The 13,054-nt window shown below is 32.4% G+C and overlaps 1 protein-coding gene across 2 annotated transcripts in view; it reads left to right on the top strand.

Moving 5' to 3' along the window:
- The window catches only part of MAP3K7 (mitogen-activated protein kinase kinase kinase 7), a 67,173-nt gene extending 54,344 nt beyond the window's left edge, over positions 1-12,829 (top strand). For both annotated transcript variants that reach the window (XM_019655027.1, XM_019655026.1), the window contains 4 exons: positions 2,486-2,591; positions 6,859-6,920; positions 7,781-7,896; positions 9,709-12,829. In XM_019655027.1, the coding sequence (XP_019510572.1) occupies positions 2,486-2,591; positions 6,859-6,920; positions 7,781-7,896; positions 9,709-9,889 (465 nt within the window). In that variant the 3' untranslated portion in view covers positions 9,890-12,829. The remainder of the gene's footprint in view (positions 1-2,485; positions 2,592-6,858; positions 6,921-7,780; positions 7,897-9,708) is intronic.
- The last annotated feature ends 225 nt before the right edge of the window (positions 12,830-13,054 follow it).

Raw genomic sequence — 13,054 nt, 5'->3', positions numbered from 1 at the left:
ATCAGGTGTTACTGCCTTCACAGAATGAGTCAGAAAGTTTTTTGTTTTTTCTAGAATAATTTCTTTAAGATGGAAAAATGTCATTTTCTTGATATTTGATAGAGCTCACCTGTAAAACCATTTGTGCTTGGTATTTTCTGTAATGTAAAAAAATTTTGGTAATTTTTATGTTTTTTGGAATTTGTCTATTTCACTGTAAGGTTTTTTTGTTTGTTTGTTTTTGTTTTTTTTTGTTTTGTTTTACTAACCACAAAATTTTTATAGTATGCTCTCATTCTTATTTTGTTTCTTTTGGGAAGCTTAAAGCTTGCTTCTTTTTCTAAGTTAGTTTAATCCTTAGCTTGTCAATTATCACTGCTTCTGATTTTTTCATATAAATATTGAATTAAATATTCTTCCCTAAATGCTTCTTCAGTTGCATCCCACAAGTTTTAGCATGATTCAAGTTAAAATGTAGTTCAAATATTTTCTAATTTCCATTTTTTTCTTTGACCAATGATGAGTTATTTAGAAGTATTTTTAAATGTCTAAACATGGTTTTTTTAAGGTTGATTTTGAATTAGTATAAAAAACATGTTTTATATGACACTAAATTTTTAAAACTTTTTTGAGATTTGTTTTATAGCTTCTTACATGATCACGTTTCATAAATGTTAAATGAGTGCTTTAAAAAAATGCATAGTCTCCATTTTTCACTCGTAGGCATAGGGTTCATATAACAGATAAAGTTTGCTTTTTATGGAGTTCAGGTTTTACTGTGTATGTGTTTTGATTTTTGGTCTGCTCATTTACAGAGGATTATTAAAATATCTCACTATGATCGAGAATGTATCCCTTTCTCCTTATAGCTATATTGCTTTATCTGTTTGGAAGTTATATAGATATAGACTATGTTGTAATAAGTACAGCATATAAATTTTGAATTGTTATATACTGAACTGAGTCACATCTTTCTCTAGTAATTTTTTGCCCTAAAACATATTCTCTCTAATATTAATATAGCTATATAACTTGATTTTGGGTAGTGTTTGCCTGGTTATCTTTTGTGATCCATTAACTTTCTGTTTTCTCTATCTCTGTGAATTAGGTATGTCTCATAAACAGCACTTAATCCAGCCTGACAATCTGATTTTTTTAAATATCTTAACTGGAGAGTGTAATCCATTTACATTTATTATGGTTACTGATAAGTTTTTTTCTCTCCTATTTTGTACTTTATTCCTCTTCTTCTTTTTTGCCTTCCTCTGGATTCAGTATATTTCCCATTCCATTATTTTTCTATATATTTTGGAGTTATATATATAATTACTTTTAATAATTACCTGTGAAATTTTAACAATTATGCCTAACCTAAAGTTAACACCTTTACCCTCATCTTGAACAAGATAAGGATTTTTAAATCTATTCTCCTCTTGTTGATGCTATTGTTATCCAGGTTTTAGTACCATCTTATTTATTTGTTTGTTGGATAATTCTTTAAATTAGTCATTGTTTCCATTGTTGAATATTTTCAGTGTATGGATTCATACTTGTGTTTAGCAGTAATCCTGATTAGAACTTGGCCCTTCCATCAGGGAAAAAAATTTTCTTCTCCCTGAAAAACATGCTTTAGAAATTCTTATGGTAAGAGTCTATGAATGGTAGACTCAGTTTTTGCTCATCTGAGAATGTTATTCTGACCTCATTCTTCACATTTTTGTTGGCTAAACAATTCTAGGTTGGCAATTATTTTATTTTAGCAGTTTGAAGATACTCCCCTTTCTTCTGGCTTCCCTTGTTGCTATTGAGAACCTAACTGTTATTCTTTTAGAGATAACCTATCTTTTTCCCTTTGGCTACTCTTAACTATCTTCTATTTGTCTTTCTTTTCTAGAATTTGGTTATATTGTGACCCACGTTTAACTCAGCATTGTAGGTTTTCTTATTTTCTCTGCTCAGGACTTGTTATGTTTGGGAGTTGTTGTGTCTTCCACCAATTCTGGAAATTTTTTGTGGATTCACAGTGGATACATTTTCCCCCCTCCACCCAGAGCCACTGCCAAGACAGGCAAATTTACTTGCTGTTTTCTTTTGTAGGGCAGATTTCTTTTCCTAGTTCACTCTTTCCCTGAGAGTGAAGCCTTTCTTGGGTTTTAGCTTTAAGCATGGGGGTTCTGTAGCCTTACTCCCATCCTATAAAAAGGGCCAAGACTTTACACCTGTTTTTCTCAGTGCAGCAGGCAGTCAAAACAAAAGCTCTAGGTTATTGGTGTTCAATATATGTATGTATATATTTGTGTGTGTAGATATGTATATATTTGTGTGTGTGTATTAAAGGGAGAGCAAGAGAGATCTTAGAGGACTTACTTGGCTTTTTGCAAAAGTGTTGTAGAACCTCTGTTTGATAGAAATGGAATTCTGTCCTTTGCTTTATAATGGAAATTTTTACTTGTCATTTTTTTAAATAAAAATTGCCTTTTGTTTCTCCTGTCACTTCTTCCTACAGGTGAACAGTAGGTCATCCAGTCCGAGCATCAGAATGATCACTACCTCAGGACCAACCTCAGAAAAGCCAGCTCGAAGTCATCCATGGACCCCTGATGATTCCGCAGGTGATCAGTTTATTTCCTCATTCTAACTATGAAGTTGAATTTTCCATGTTTATTTTCATTTAGTGTGTCATTAATCTTTACAAAGGTAGGTATTATACAGTAGTTTAGATTTTCATATTAATAAAATAAAATATTTAGCAATAAACTTAAAAATGTCTTTTTGAGTACTGAGACACAGACCATTTATTTGCCCTCTGCATTTTCCTCCCCAGATGCTAAACTTCTATTTTGAAGATGGTTTGTTTTGGGGTTTTCCCAAGTAGGAAGATATTGTATTCCTGATACTTATAGTCTGTGATTGTCCCATTATAATTCATTTTACTGGATAATAGCAGTAAAGTTGTTAATCTTTTAAATACCTAAGATCAACAGAATGGTAAAATTACATCTTCATCTCAGTCTTTTGTTTTAAAGATACGAAGATATCATTCATGTACTTTAGTGAGAAAAAAAAATTCTAGCCATTGACTTTTTGAGTCATTTTTAACTGATAGGGAGATTTCATGTCAGTTATGTAAATATTCTGTTAAATAGATTTAAAAGCCTGTTGAGCATTATTAAGGCTCCCTAACATGAATAACTAACTGATCAAAATATTAGTATTAAAATCTAGTGATGAGGGCCAGCCAAGTGGCTCAGTTGGTTAAGAGCTCGCTCAAGAGTGCAAGCTCGGAGCAACAGCAGTTTGAGTCCCGGCCTGAGCTGAGCTGCCAACAGGTGGCTGGATGGCTCAGCTAAAAAAAAAAAAAAATCTAGTGATGAAATAGTTTCATTTTAGACAAGCAGGAAATTATGTGCCATAGTGGAATTTACTTTTCCTAAGGATTAAGAGACTACTTTGATAAATACTCAGCAGTATGCTGTTATAAAATTATTATTTATATGTTATGTCAGAAGGAACGATGATCTCTTAGACCTTGGAAAATTAAACCATTTGGGATTTTATATAAGATCAACTATATTATTAACAGTGGCAATGAAATTGAAATTAAAAATCTTTCTGTGTTTGTAAACTAAAATACTGCTTACAAGTATTTATAGATATTTGGCATGATTTAGTCAAATTCATAATTTAATTTAAAAAATTAACTGAGTGGCTTTTCTGTGTCATGTAAGATAGAACTATGTTTAGCCAAGGGTGTACTCTCTAGTTTTAGTAAGTTTAAATTTAGTGGTAGCGAAAACTCCTCTGGGTTTCATCCCCAGCACAGCCCAACTTAGGATTGTTTAGAACATTCACCACTACAGGGCACATGTGCAGACTTCATCATCGCATGCTTCTCCTCAGGGGCAGGCAGAGAAGTGCTCTTGACAGATTTGATCATTAACAGTCAGGTGATATCAGCTCTTTTAGGTTCTTAAACCAACCGCTGAGGGAGTACTCACCCTGACATTGCAGCATTTGCCTAAACCTGGTACTGAGAATGGCTGGGCCTCCTGACCTCAGCCTAGACTAATCTAGACATGTCAGTCAGCAGGTGGCAGATAGTGAATTCATGAGGGTAAAATCAAAATTCTCTTATGTCCCTCTCACTTAACTGTTCTTTTCCATTTCGTGTGCTTCCCCACCCCTCCAACCTCCATCTCATTTTTTTTTTCTGAGACCTAAAATGTCACAAAATATTAATAGCTTGAAATTAATATTTTGGTCCAGGTTGCAATATCAACTGAATTTTTTTTTTGCCTTAAAATTATTGCAAATGTGTGGTTGTCATTTTTAAATAATGTTGAACACAATTTTAGAAGTTGTGCGGGTTTAGGTTTATAATTAATATCAGCTTTGCACTATTTCTAAGAAAAGTATTAATAATCAACCTACTAAAATAAATTACAGGAAAGAGATAGGTAAAGCCTTTTATTTTTTAAGGCTCTGACTCAGGAAAACATTAGAAACACATAAGTAAAATGACCTAATTAATTTGATTTTTTTTTAATTTAAAAGGGGAGAGATTTCTTTGTATTTTTCAGAGAAAAATAACATAATGATTTAATAATCATAGCACATAATGAGTGCTCTTGGGTTTCTATTTATAATATAGTGTAGATTACAAAAAAAAAGAAAAGACAACTGTACCTAAGAACAGCTAGTAAGAGATAGGTAGACCCAGTAGAGGAAGAGAGAGTTGGAAAACTCACTGAAGATTTTCTCTTGTGCTTAGTGCTTTGCAGAAATGGAAGTATGAGACTTGGCCCATTGCTGGCTATCTGATTAGAGCCATAATACTGGCAGCTAAAAGCAAACCCATCATGCTATAGAATAAGCTACTACACTTGGAGAACAAGCTGAATAATAGGCAAGACGGAAATCAGTTTGATACGACCTGGCATAGTCTGCAACTTTTTTGTACAATAGTGAGACTTGTTCTTTAGTCATAAAGCAGAAAGGAGAAGACAGCATTTTCCATGAAGAGAACACATACTTAGAGAATATGAGATAGTTACTAGTATTGTGTTTGAGGGGCCAGAAAAGACATTTTGCCTAATTTAACCTAAATGTGAGTCTTGACATTAAGGAAACAAGCTTAGATTTGATTAGCAGTTGAAACATTAAAAAACAAACTCCCATGGAATATCCTTGCTGCCTTGTAGTCAATTATTGCTGTTAGAGACTAAAAGCTAAATTTCAGTTTGAGTATAAATGAGAGAGTAAAATCTCAATTCTTGGTTTTTGCAAAAAAATAATAATCAGTAAAGCACCTTAAGTTTCCCACCAATGAAGGGCTTTAATTGTTTGAATAATCCTTGAACTATGTTTTCACCCACAGAATACTGTGAAACATTGATATACATTATACTTGATTCTAAAGAATGTATCAGATACAGGTTACTGATTTAATAAGATATATCAAGTATCAAAGATTTAAGAAACATTAATAGTGGACACTTAATTTTTCCTATAAAGTCAAGGGGAAATCATTTTTAATCAGTTTTAATTTTGTGAAAAGTAGTGTTCTGTGGCAGCATAGTTTGGGAGAGGGTTGGTCAGAGAAATAACAAATTAACTGTGCTTCTTGTTCAGCCATTTCAGGAAAACATGTATGTTAGTATTATATATGATTTTAGGGTAAATCAGGCTTTACTAGGCAATATGCTGTTATTCTTTATGCACTCCAGTTTTTAATAAATGTTACTTTTTCAATCTGAAATACAAACTTGACTCTTTAAAAATGCCCTTTCTTCCCAATCTCCATTTAGTATCCATAACAATAATAATAGTAACCATCACCACCATGTGCTGAGTGCTTACCGTATGCCAGTACTGCATGGTATTTCTTACATGCATTATCTCATTTGGTCTGATTTAGCTTAGTTTTTGGATTACCTGCAATTCTCAATCGCTTAAAAAAAAACTAGATATCAGTCAATGATAAATTAGGAGGTTACTGAACCATGAAAAACGGCCTTAGATTTTTATTGCATTGGATGCAGTGCCTCACTGTCATCCTGACCTTGCCTTTATCCACACCACTCTTTCAAGGAGTTACTTGTCAGGAAAAAGGGCTAACAGCAAGCAGTTCACTTTTTTAGCTCATTTATTCTCTGCTAACAGTGGGAAAACAGCTACTTCTGAAAGAAAAGTCCATATCACTTCACAGTTAACCAACCATTTCATGCTCCTCATGCAAGTTGTTAGGGCAGTTTTTGAAATACAAGCAAAAAGCTATCTGTTCAAATTGTTTGATAAAATTAATTTGTCATTTGAATGAACCCATTTAACTGTTTTGGGCATGACTTTGAGCCACAGTTTTCATTTGTGTAATATACTCCCCTCAGTAACATCTTTCATTTTTCCTTTCATTAAGGGAGGGTGGGGTGGGGGACTCAAACTAGAATCTGTATAAATTGAAGTTGATCCACTGGAAGAGAATTTGTTTCTTGCTTTCCCCTTTTCCTTATTAAGAAACACTGATGTTGCTGGAATTGACAACAGCCTTATAGTAAACTTAGCACATCAAGGAAAGAAAGAGATGTGGGTTTGATAAGACAGGGTCTGGGAAGACTAAATTTAAAATATAAAGGGCATCACTGTTTTTGTTTTGAATTAAACAAGAGCTTAGAAGCTTTTAATATTTAATTGAGTATGATTGCATTCTATCTGGTAATTGGATATCCTCTGTTTACCTTTACAATTTAAAAATAGACTTCATTACAACAATAACTTTTATGTGTTCTTTAGGAAAAAAAATTGCCAATATTTCATGCATGCTTGCCTGCTTTTTGTTTATAATAATTTATGACAGAAAATAAATATATGCTTGAATTCCAGATACCAATGGATCAGATAACTCCATCCCAATGGCTTATCTTACACTGGATCACCAACTACAGGTAAAGGAGTACTGTACTTTCTCAATGAATGTTTACTTTTCCCTTAGAAAAAGTTTAAAAAATTTATCTTTAAAACTGATGATTGCATTCCTAGCTGTCACTGTATATTCATTTACTTATGCTTTTGGTTTGCCTCCCCAATCTTTTTAAAATCAAGTTAACATAAATGATTCTTTCATTCAGGTTAATCAAATTTAAAATTGGCAAAATCTGGGCCGGCCGAGTGGCTCAGTTGGTTAAGAGCTCGCTCAAGAGCTTGAGCTCTGAGCAACAGCAGTTCGAGTCCAGCCCGAGCTGAGCAGCCGCTGAGCTGCCAACAGGTAGCAGGATGGCTCAGCTAAAGAAAAATAAAAATAAAAAAATAAAATTGGCAAAATCTCGTTCTTATCCTAACAGTTATCTAAAAATACTCATATTTTTAAAACTGCCAAGAATAGCATTTGTACTCTTTAATTTCAGTGCATTAAAATATAAAATTCACATAAGATCATTTCTACCTTGTCATGTTCATAGTGACTGAAAATATAAGTAATACACTTCTGTGTCTCCTCCTGAGTATGAGAGCTATAAACATCTTTTGGTATAATACAGTTTGGCAACCTGAAATCTAAAACCAGAGGCCAAGAGTACTCTAGTCATGGTTCTCTGTAACAACAAAAGTGTTAAAACAGCAAGTGTAAATTTAAGTTCTGAGTTAACACTGAGAAAAGGACACAGATTTTCTAGGACATGGTTTAACACTTATTTTTAAAAGATCATTACTTTAGTGCTATAAAAATGCATCATAGACATGTCTTAACTCTCAGCTAGATAATGAGATTTGATTTAATTATGTTTTAACATTCCTGATTTATTTTCAGCCTCTAGCACCATGCCCAAACTCCAAAGAATCCATGGCAGTGTTTGAACAGCATTGTAAAATGGCACAAGAATATATGAAAGTTCAAACAGAAATTGCATTGTTATTACAGAGAAAGTAAGTTATCTTTTATGAATAAAAATTAAAACCCATTAATATTTTGAGTTTAAGTATGTTAAGGTGCAATATTATTTAAGGACATGGAAACTTTATAATTTTTAGAATTAATCATTAAGCATATTTCCAACTTGAAGATTATATATATCTTTAAGTTTTAAGCACCTTTTGGCTATTTTTCATACAAAACTCAACCCTTTTGACTATATCATATTAGTACTTAGGAAGGTAAACTGGTGTTACATAAACGTGTTTTATGTTCTCAGTTTTAAAGTTAAAAGCTGTTTAGATTTATTGTTATAAAGATTTGTTTCCTTTGGCATAGGTAAAATAATTTGATTTACCAATATTCAGTTATGCTTTATCTTAAAAACATTTTTGTAGATACATTCTTTACAGGTGTATGTTTAGGAGAGTAGAATTACTTATTAGAAGGCTTTATTTCATACCTTATGAGTGTTTTTCTGGGGAGTTTTATATTCACATGTGTTTTTCTGAGAATTATAGAATCTGCCCTCCTCTCTTTTTTTAAAGAAATACAGCACAATTTTCATACTCCTTTATTTGTAATTCTTAATAAAATAGTTTTCTTAAGCGTGACCCTCATGAAATTTTATACCTGAAGCAGGTTTATGGTGGTAACTAAAATGAAGTGTTATAGGGAAAAACTCATGGAAACTATATGTATACATGGTAGTAGGATTCCCTCTATTAATTTTAATCTAAGTAAATGAAAGTTCTTGTTTCCTGAAGTAATAATCTGTGGAAAGTTCTCTGTTTGTACTTTAAAAATCAAGGAATAAATTGTTTTCATCACAATTTACTGATACAGTGATTTAAATGAATTCAACCTAGTATCTTAAAGGTAAGGCTAGATAGGAAATAAATAATAGAGTTTGAAAACTGTACAACTAATTATGGAACTGCTGGGACTTTATGTTTGAAAAACACTCTATTTCTTAATTCACATATTTAACCTACACTTTTATCATAGTTTAATCGTTTGAAAGAGAAGTTCTATGTTGGAAAAAGCAAATAGTAGATTGAGGTGATGTGAAAACTGACAGTTGTAATCAATTTTAAATACTTACTTTACATACTACTAGGAAATCATTTTGAGGATTTTGTGTTAATGATTCAGTTATACTCAGTAGCCTTGCTTTAAGAGTTAATACTCCCCCAAATAAAAAGAATTTTTAAAAGTTTGTCAGGCTATAAAAGATTCTGAGGGTCTTTCCTGAAAATGTTTACAAAAGTGAGTAGTTTAAAAGTGGTACTTTGTATTGTTTTCACTGTTTTAAAATAGGAAAGCAGTTTAAGTTGATAGCATTTATTTTAATTAACTTGCAAATACTCCCTTAAACAACCACTTTGCACTGTAGTTAAATAGGATTTTGACTTCAGAATGTAAATACTGTATATGATGATAAAAGTGGAATGTGAATAATAAAAAACTTCACGTGGTATTTTCCTATAGTGAGATAAAGCCCTTCCCAGCTTTTTTTTCTTCCTTCCTACACAAAAGGGATACCAAATGAAATCTGCTGAAACTGATTATACCATTTTATCCGTTTTCACTAATTGTCTAAGTAAAGTTACTTATTAAAAGGATTCTGATGTTTGTATGGTTACACCAGAAGAGTGGATGATAGTTTCCTTTCCAGCCCATAATTATGTTTGAGTAGTGTATCTAAGATGCATAATGATAGACCCAGATTAGAAGTTCTAATTCATTGAGCTTCTATCATCAGCTATTAAGGTATGAATTTTTCTATCATATAGAATATCTTATTATGTGGTATTTGTTTTTAGGCAAGAACTAGTTGCAGAACTGGACCAGGATGAAAAGGACCAGCAAAATACATCTCGTCTGGTACAGGAACATAAAAAGCTTTTAGATGAAAACAAAAGCCTTTCTACTTACTACCAGCAATGCAAAAAACAACTAGAGGTCATCAGAAGTCAGCAGCAAAAACGACAAGGCACTTCATGATTCTCTGGGACCCTGAAATTTTAAAATATGCAAAGAAAGACTTTTTTTTTAAAGGGAAAGAAAGACGCTTATAATGACAATTCATGAGTGTTAGCTTTTTGGCGTGTTCTGAATGCCAACTGCCTATATTTGCTGCATTTGTTCCTTCGTTTATTTTCCTTTTCTCATTGTGGACATGCAATTCAACTATCTCCTTGCATAACATGGGGGCGTCTGTGACTTGAATAAGCAGCGGTTCTCAACTTCAGAACAGATGCAGTGAACCATGGCTGTATATGCATGCTCTGTGTGTGAAGACTAACCTGACAAAAACGGGGTATCAAACTAGCTGCTATGTGCAAACATCATCTTTTTTTTCGAGGTGGAACCTCAAGAATGATTTTGTTCTTGTATCTCATCTCAAAAAATGAATAAATTATTTTCCAAAAGATGCTATATACCAAGTTAAAGACAGGGTATTATAAATCTAGAATAATTGGTGGTGCATTATAGAAATGCAAAGCCTTTTTAGAAATAGTTCAAAGTGAGGACTTTGATTCCAGCATCCTTGGATCAGTACTAAACTTAGTTTCATCCATAAAATATTTAAAGGTAAGTGGCGGCTGCTGTATTTAATAAAAGCATATTTCATTAGACTAAAATTTGACCATGGTACATTAAACAAAGTGGAACCCTTTTTTTTTAAGGTATAAAGATTTTTAATTCTGTGATGATGTGTATGTGTGTTAAAACTAAAGCTTTTATGACTCCAGTATTAATATCTCTTAAATGAAATTAAAAGATAAGTAAACACTATCCAACTTAAATAATCATTCCTTCCTGCAATGATTATTGGATTGTTTCACTATATATTTGAAAAAGTGACAAGAAATAATGGAAAGTGGAAATAATTACTCCAGTGAAAAGTCCTAGACTTAACTTTATGATGCATAAATGCATAAAAAATGCATAAAAAAACCTGACAAATCAGGAGATTTTAGTAAGGAAGTTAAAGAAGTGGTTATAAATTCATCAGTTATCCTATTTATCGATATTGGAATAACTGATTTTCCTTACAAGCCCATCCTAGAATGCCTGCTGCCTTTCAACACTTTAAGGGAATTTCAGCACTTATAAAGAGAGATTTTATATTGTTAACAGTAACTTTGCTACCAACTTTGGAAATAAAAGTCATAATGAAACTTAATTGAAATAATAGACTACATAAGATCTATTTTTTCAGTTGGTATTAAATCATATTTTGATACCAATACAAGGTGTCTTTTAAATAAGGATGTCATCAACCTCATTTTTATAGCATTAATGTTTTATGAAGAAAAAACTAAAAATGAAAGCATAATTGCTGTGATTATTAGAATTATATCTTGATTGTATTGTAGTTTTGCTCTTTCAGATAAGTTGATCTAAGAAGTTATCAAAACTATTCTTAAAAATGCTAAAACAGGTAACTTTTTCTTTTGTTATTTTTTCCTCTTCCCATTGAGTTTTATAATGTATTCTTTGTGTATACAAGCAATAAAGGTAAAAGACAGTTTGTACTAAACTGTGTCATTTTTAGCTTCTTCAAAATTTAGTAAGTTTCTGGTAAATAAATGCCTACCATCACTTCATTTAAATAAAAGGAGGGTTATCATTCTCAAATAATTCGATTACCTAGCTGAAAGTGATATTAGACATCAGCATAGTAATAATAAAATAAAATTGGTACAGATAATAACTGTAGACTAAGGAAAAACGTAATGCACCCATGCATTGCTGCTTTTGTGTACATCTGTCACTCCACCACAAGGGACCTTGTCAGTATTTAGAGACTTTTCTGATCATCACAGAGCATGAGATATCCAAGTGTGGATGCCAAGGCTTGACTTTTCCATTAGGATTTAGTATTAGAGAATTCAGATTTTATTTCTTATTCATTAATGTGTTTTTGCTATACATTACATACTTAAAGGGAAAATTTTTTTTATTATTACTGTTACGATTACATGCAGTCACTTCATAAAAATATCTAAATAGGAAAATGGAAGAAAATAGTAGTTTTAAGTCATGGTGCCAATTGCAAAAAAAGCATTGCACACTTGCTTGTTTGTTTACAGTGAATCCCTGGGGAGCTTCAGCACTGTAGTTGTCCTGAACACTGAGTGCGGTTCAGCCTCACTTGGCTTTTTAAGTAGCTCTGTTGCCAAGCTTGTAATTTTTAAGTCCTGATTTATCCTTGATGATTGGAGAAAAGGATAGCAGGGATCATTAACGTCCACAGCCAGTTCCTTCAGTGTCCTCACCCATCAAACCTTCAAACAGAGATGTTTTAACAAGGAGCCAATTGTTAAATTAATTCTGGTTTTAGCATTTATTCTAACCCTCATTTTGGGGGGTGGAAATAGCAAACAGACAAGCAAGTGGCCCCAGTCTAAGAAAGTCACTAATCATCCCTGAACAAGCCCTGATTACATTTTATTCTTGCCTCCAGGGAAAGAAACAAAGCTTTTATCTAATCTAGAGTGAAATACTCCTCAGCAGTAAAAATACTTCTTGAGTCAAAAATTAGTTAAGAATATTTACCTTATAGCAACACAGCATATTGAAGAGCTTTGTTTAAAAGTTGTTTACAAATGTTTGACTATTTTGCTGAAGTATTCTAGAGTATTGAATGTCTTTTTTTCTCCTAGTTTCTCTTGTGTTCCTAGTTTTAGCTCCTGCCTATAGCCAGAGATCACAGGCTTTGCCTGTGAAACTTTTGTTTCTTTCTATATAAGTGTGTGTGGTTTTCAGTGGTCAACTCTTCTCTTCAAATGGTAGGAAGTTCTACTTCTACTTCTGTCATTTAGAAAATTTTATGTAAAATGATGTAATACAGAGATCCTTGTGTATACTGTATAATTGAAGGAAGCTTTTTAGATTTATTTTTGTTTATAATAAAATTCAGATTGTTATTCTAAACTTGTTCATAAAATGGTGAATGATTTATCAGCAAATGAGCTGTGAGGTGTTCTGCTCTAGCAGCATATTTACCTTACGCAAAATCGAATAAAAACTGAAAAGTCAGTATTCTTATAATACCAACACTGTTGTAACATAATCATGATTTTTTGAGACGTTGGGTCATTGGCCAGTTAACACATCATCTTCAATTCAAATTTTTGGTTAAATGGGTACTCTTCATGA

This window comes from Hipposideros armiger, unplaced genomic scaffold (assembly GCF_001890085.2).
Source record: "Hipposideros armiger isolate ML-2016 unplaced genomic scaffold, ASM189008v1 scaffold_234, whole genome shotgun sequence".
NCBI lineage: Eukaryota > Metazoa > Chordata > Mammalia > Chiroptera > Hipposideridae > Hipposideros > Hipposideros armiger.
The sequence above is the reverse complement of the archived record's forward strand: the minus strand, read 5'-3'. Positions and strand labels throughout refer to the sequence as shown.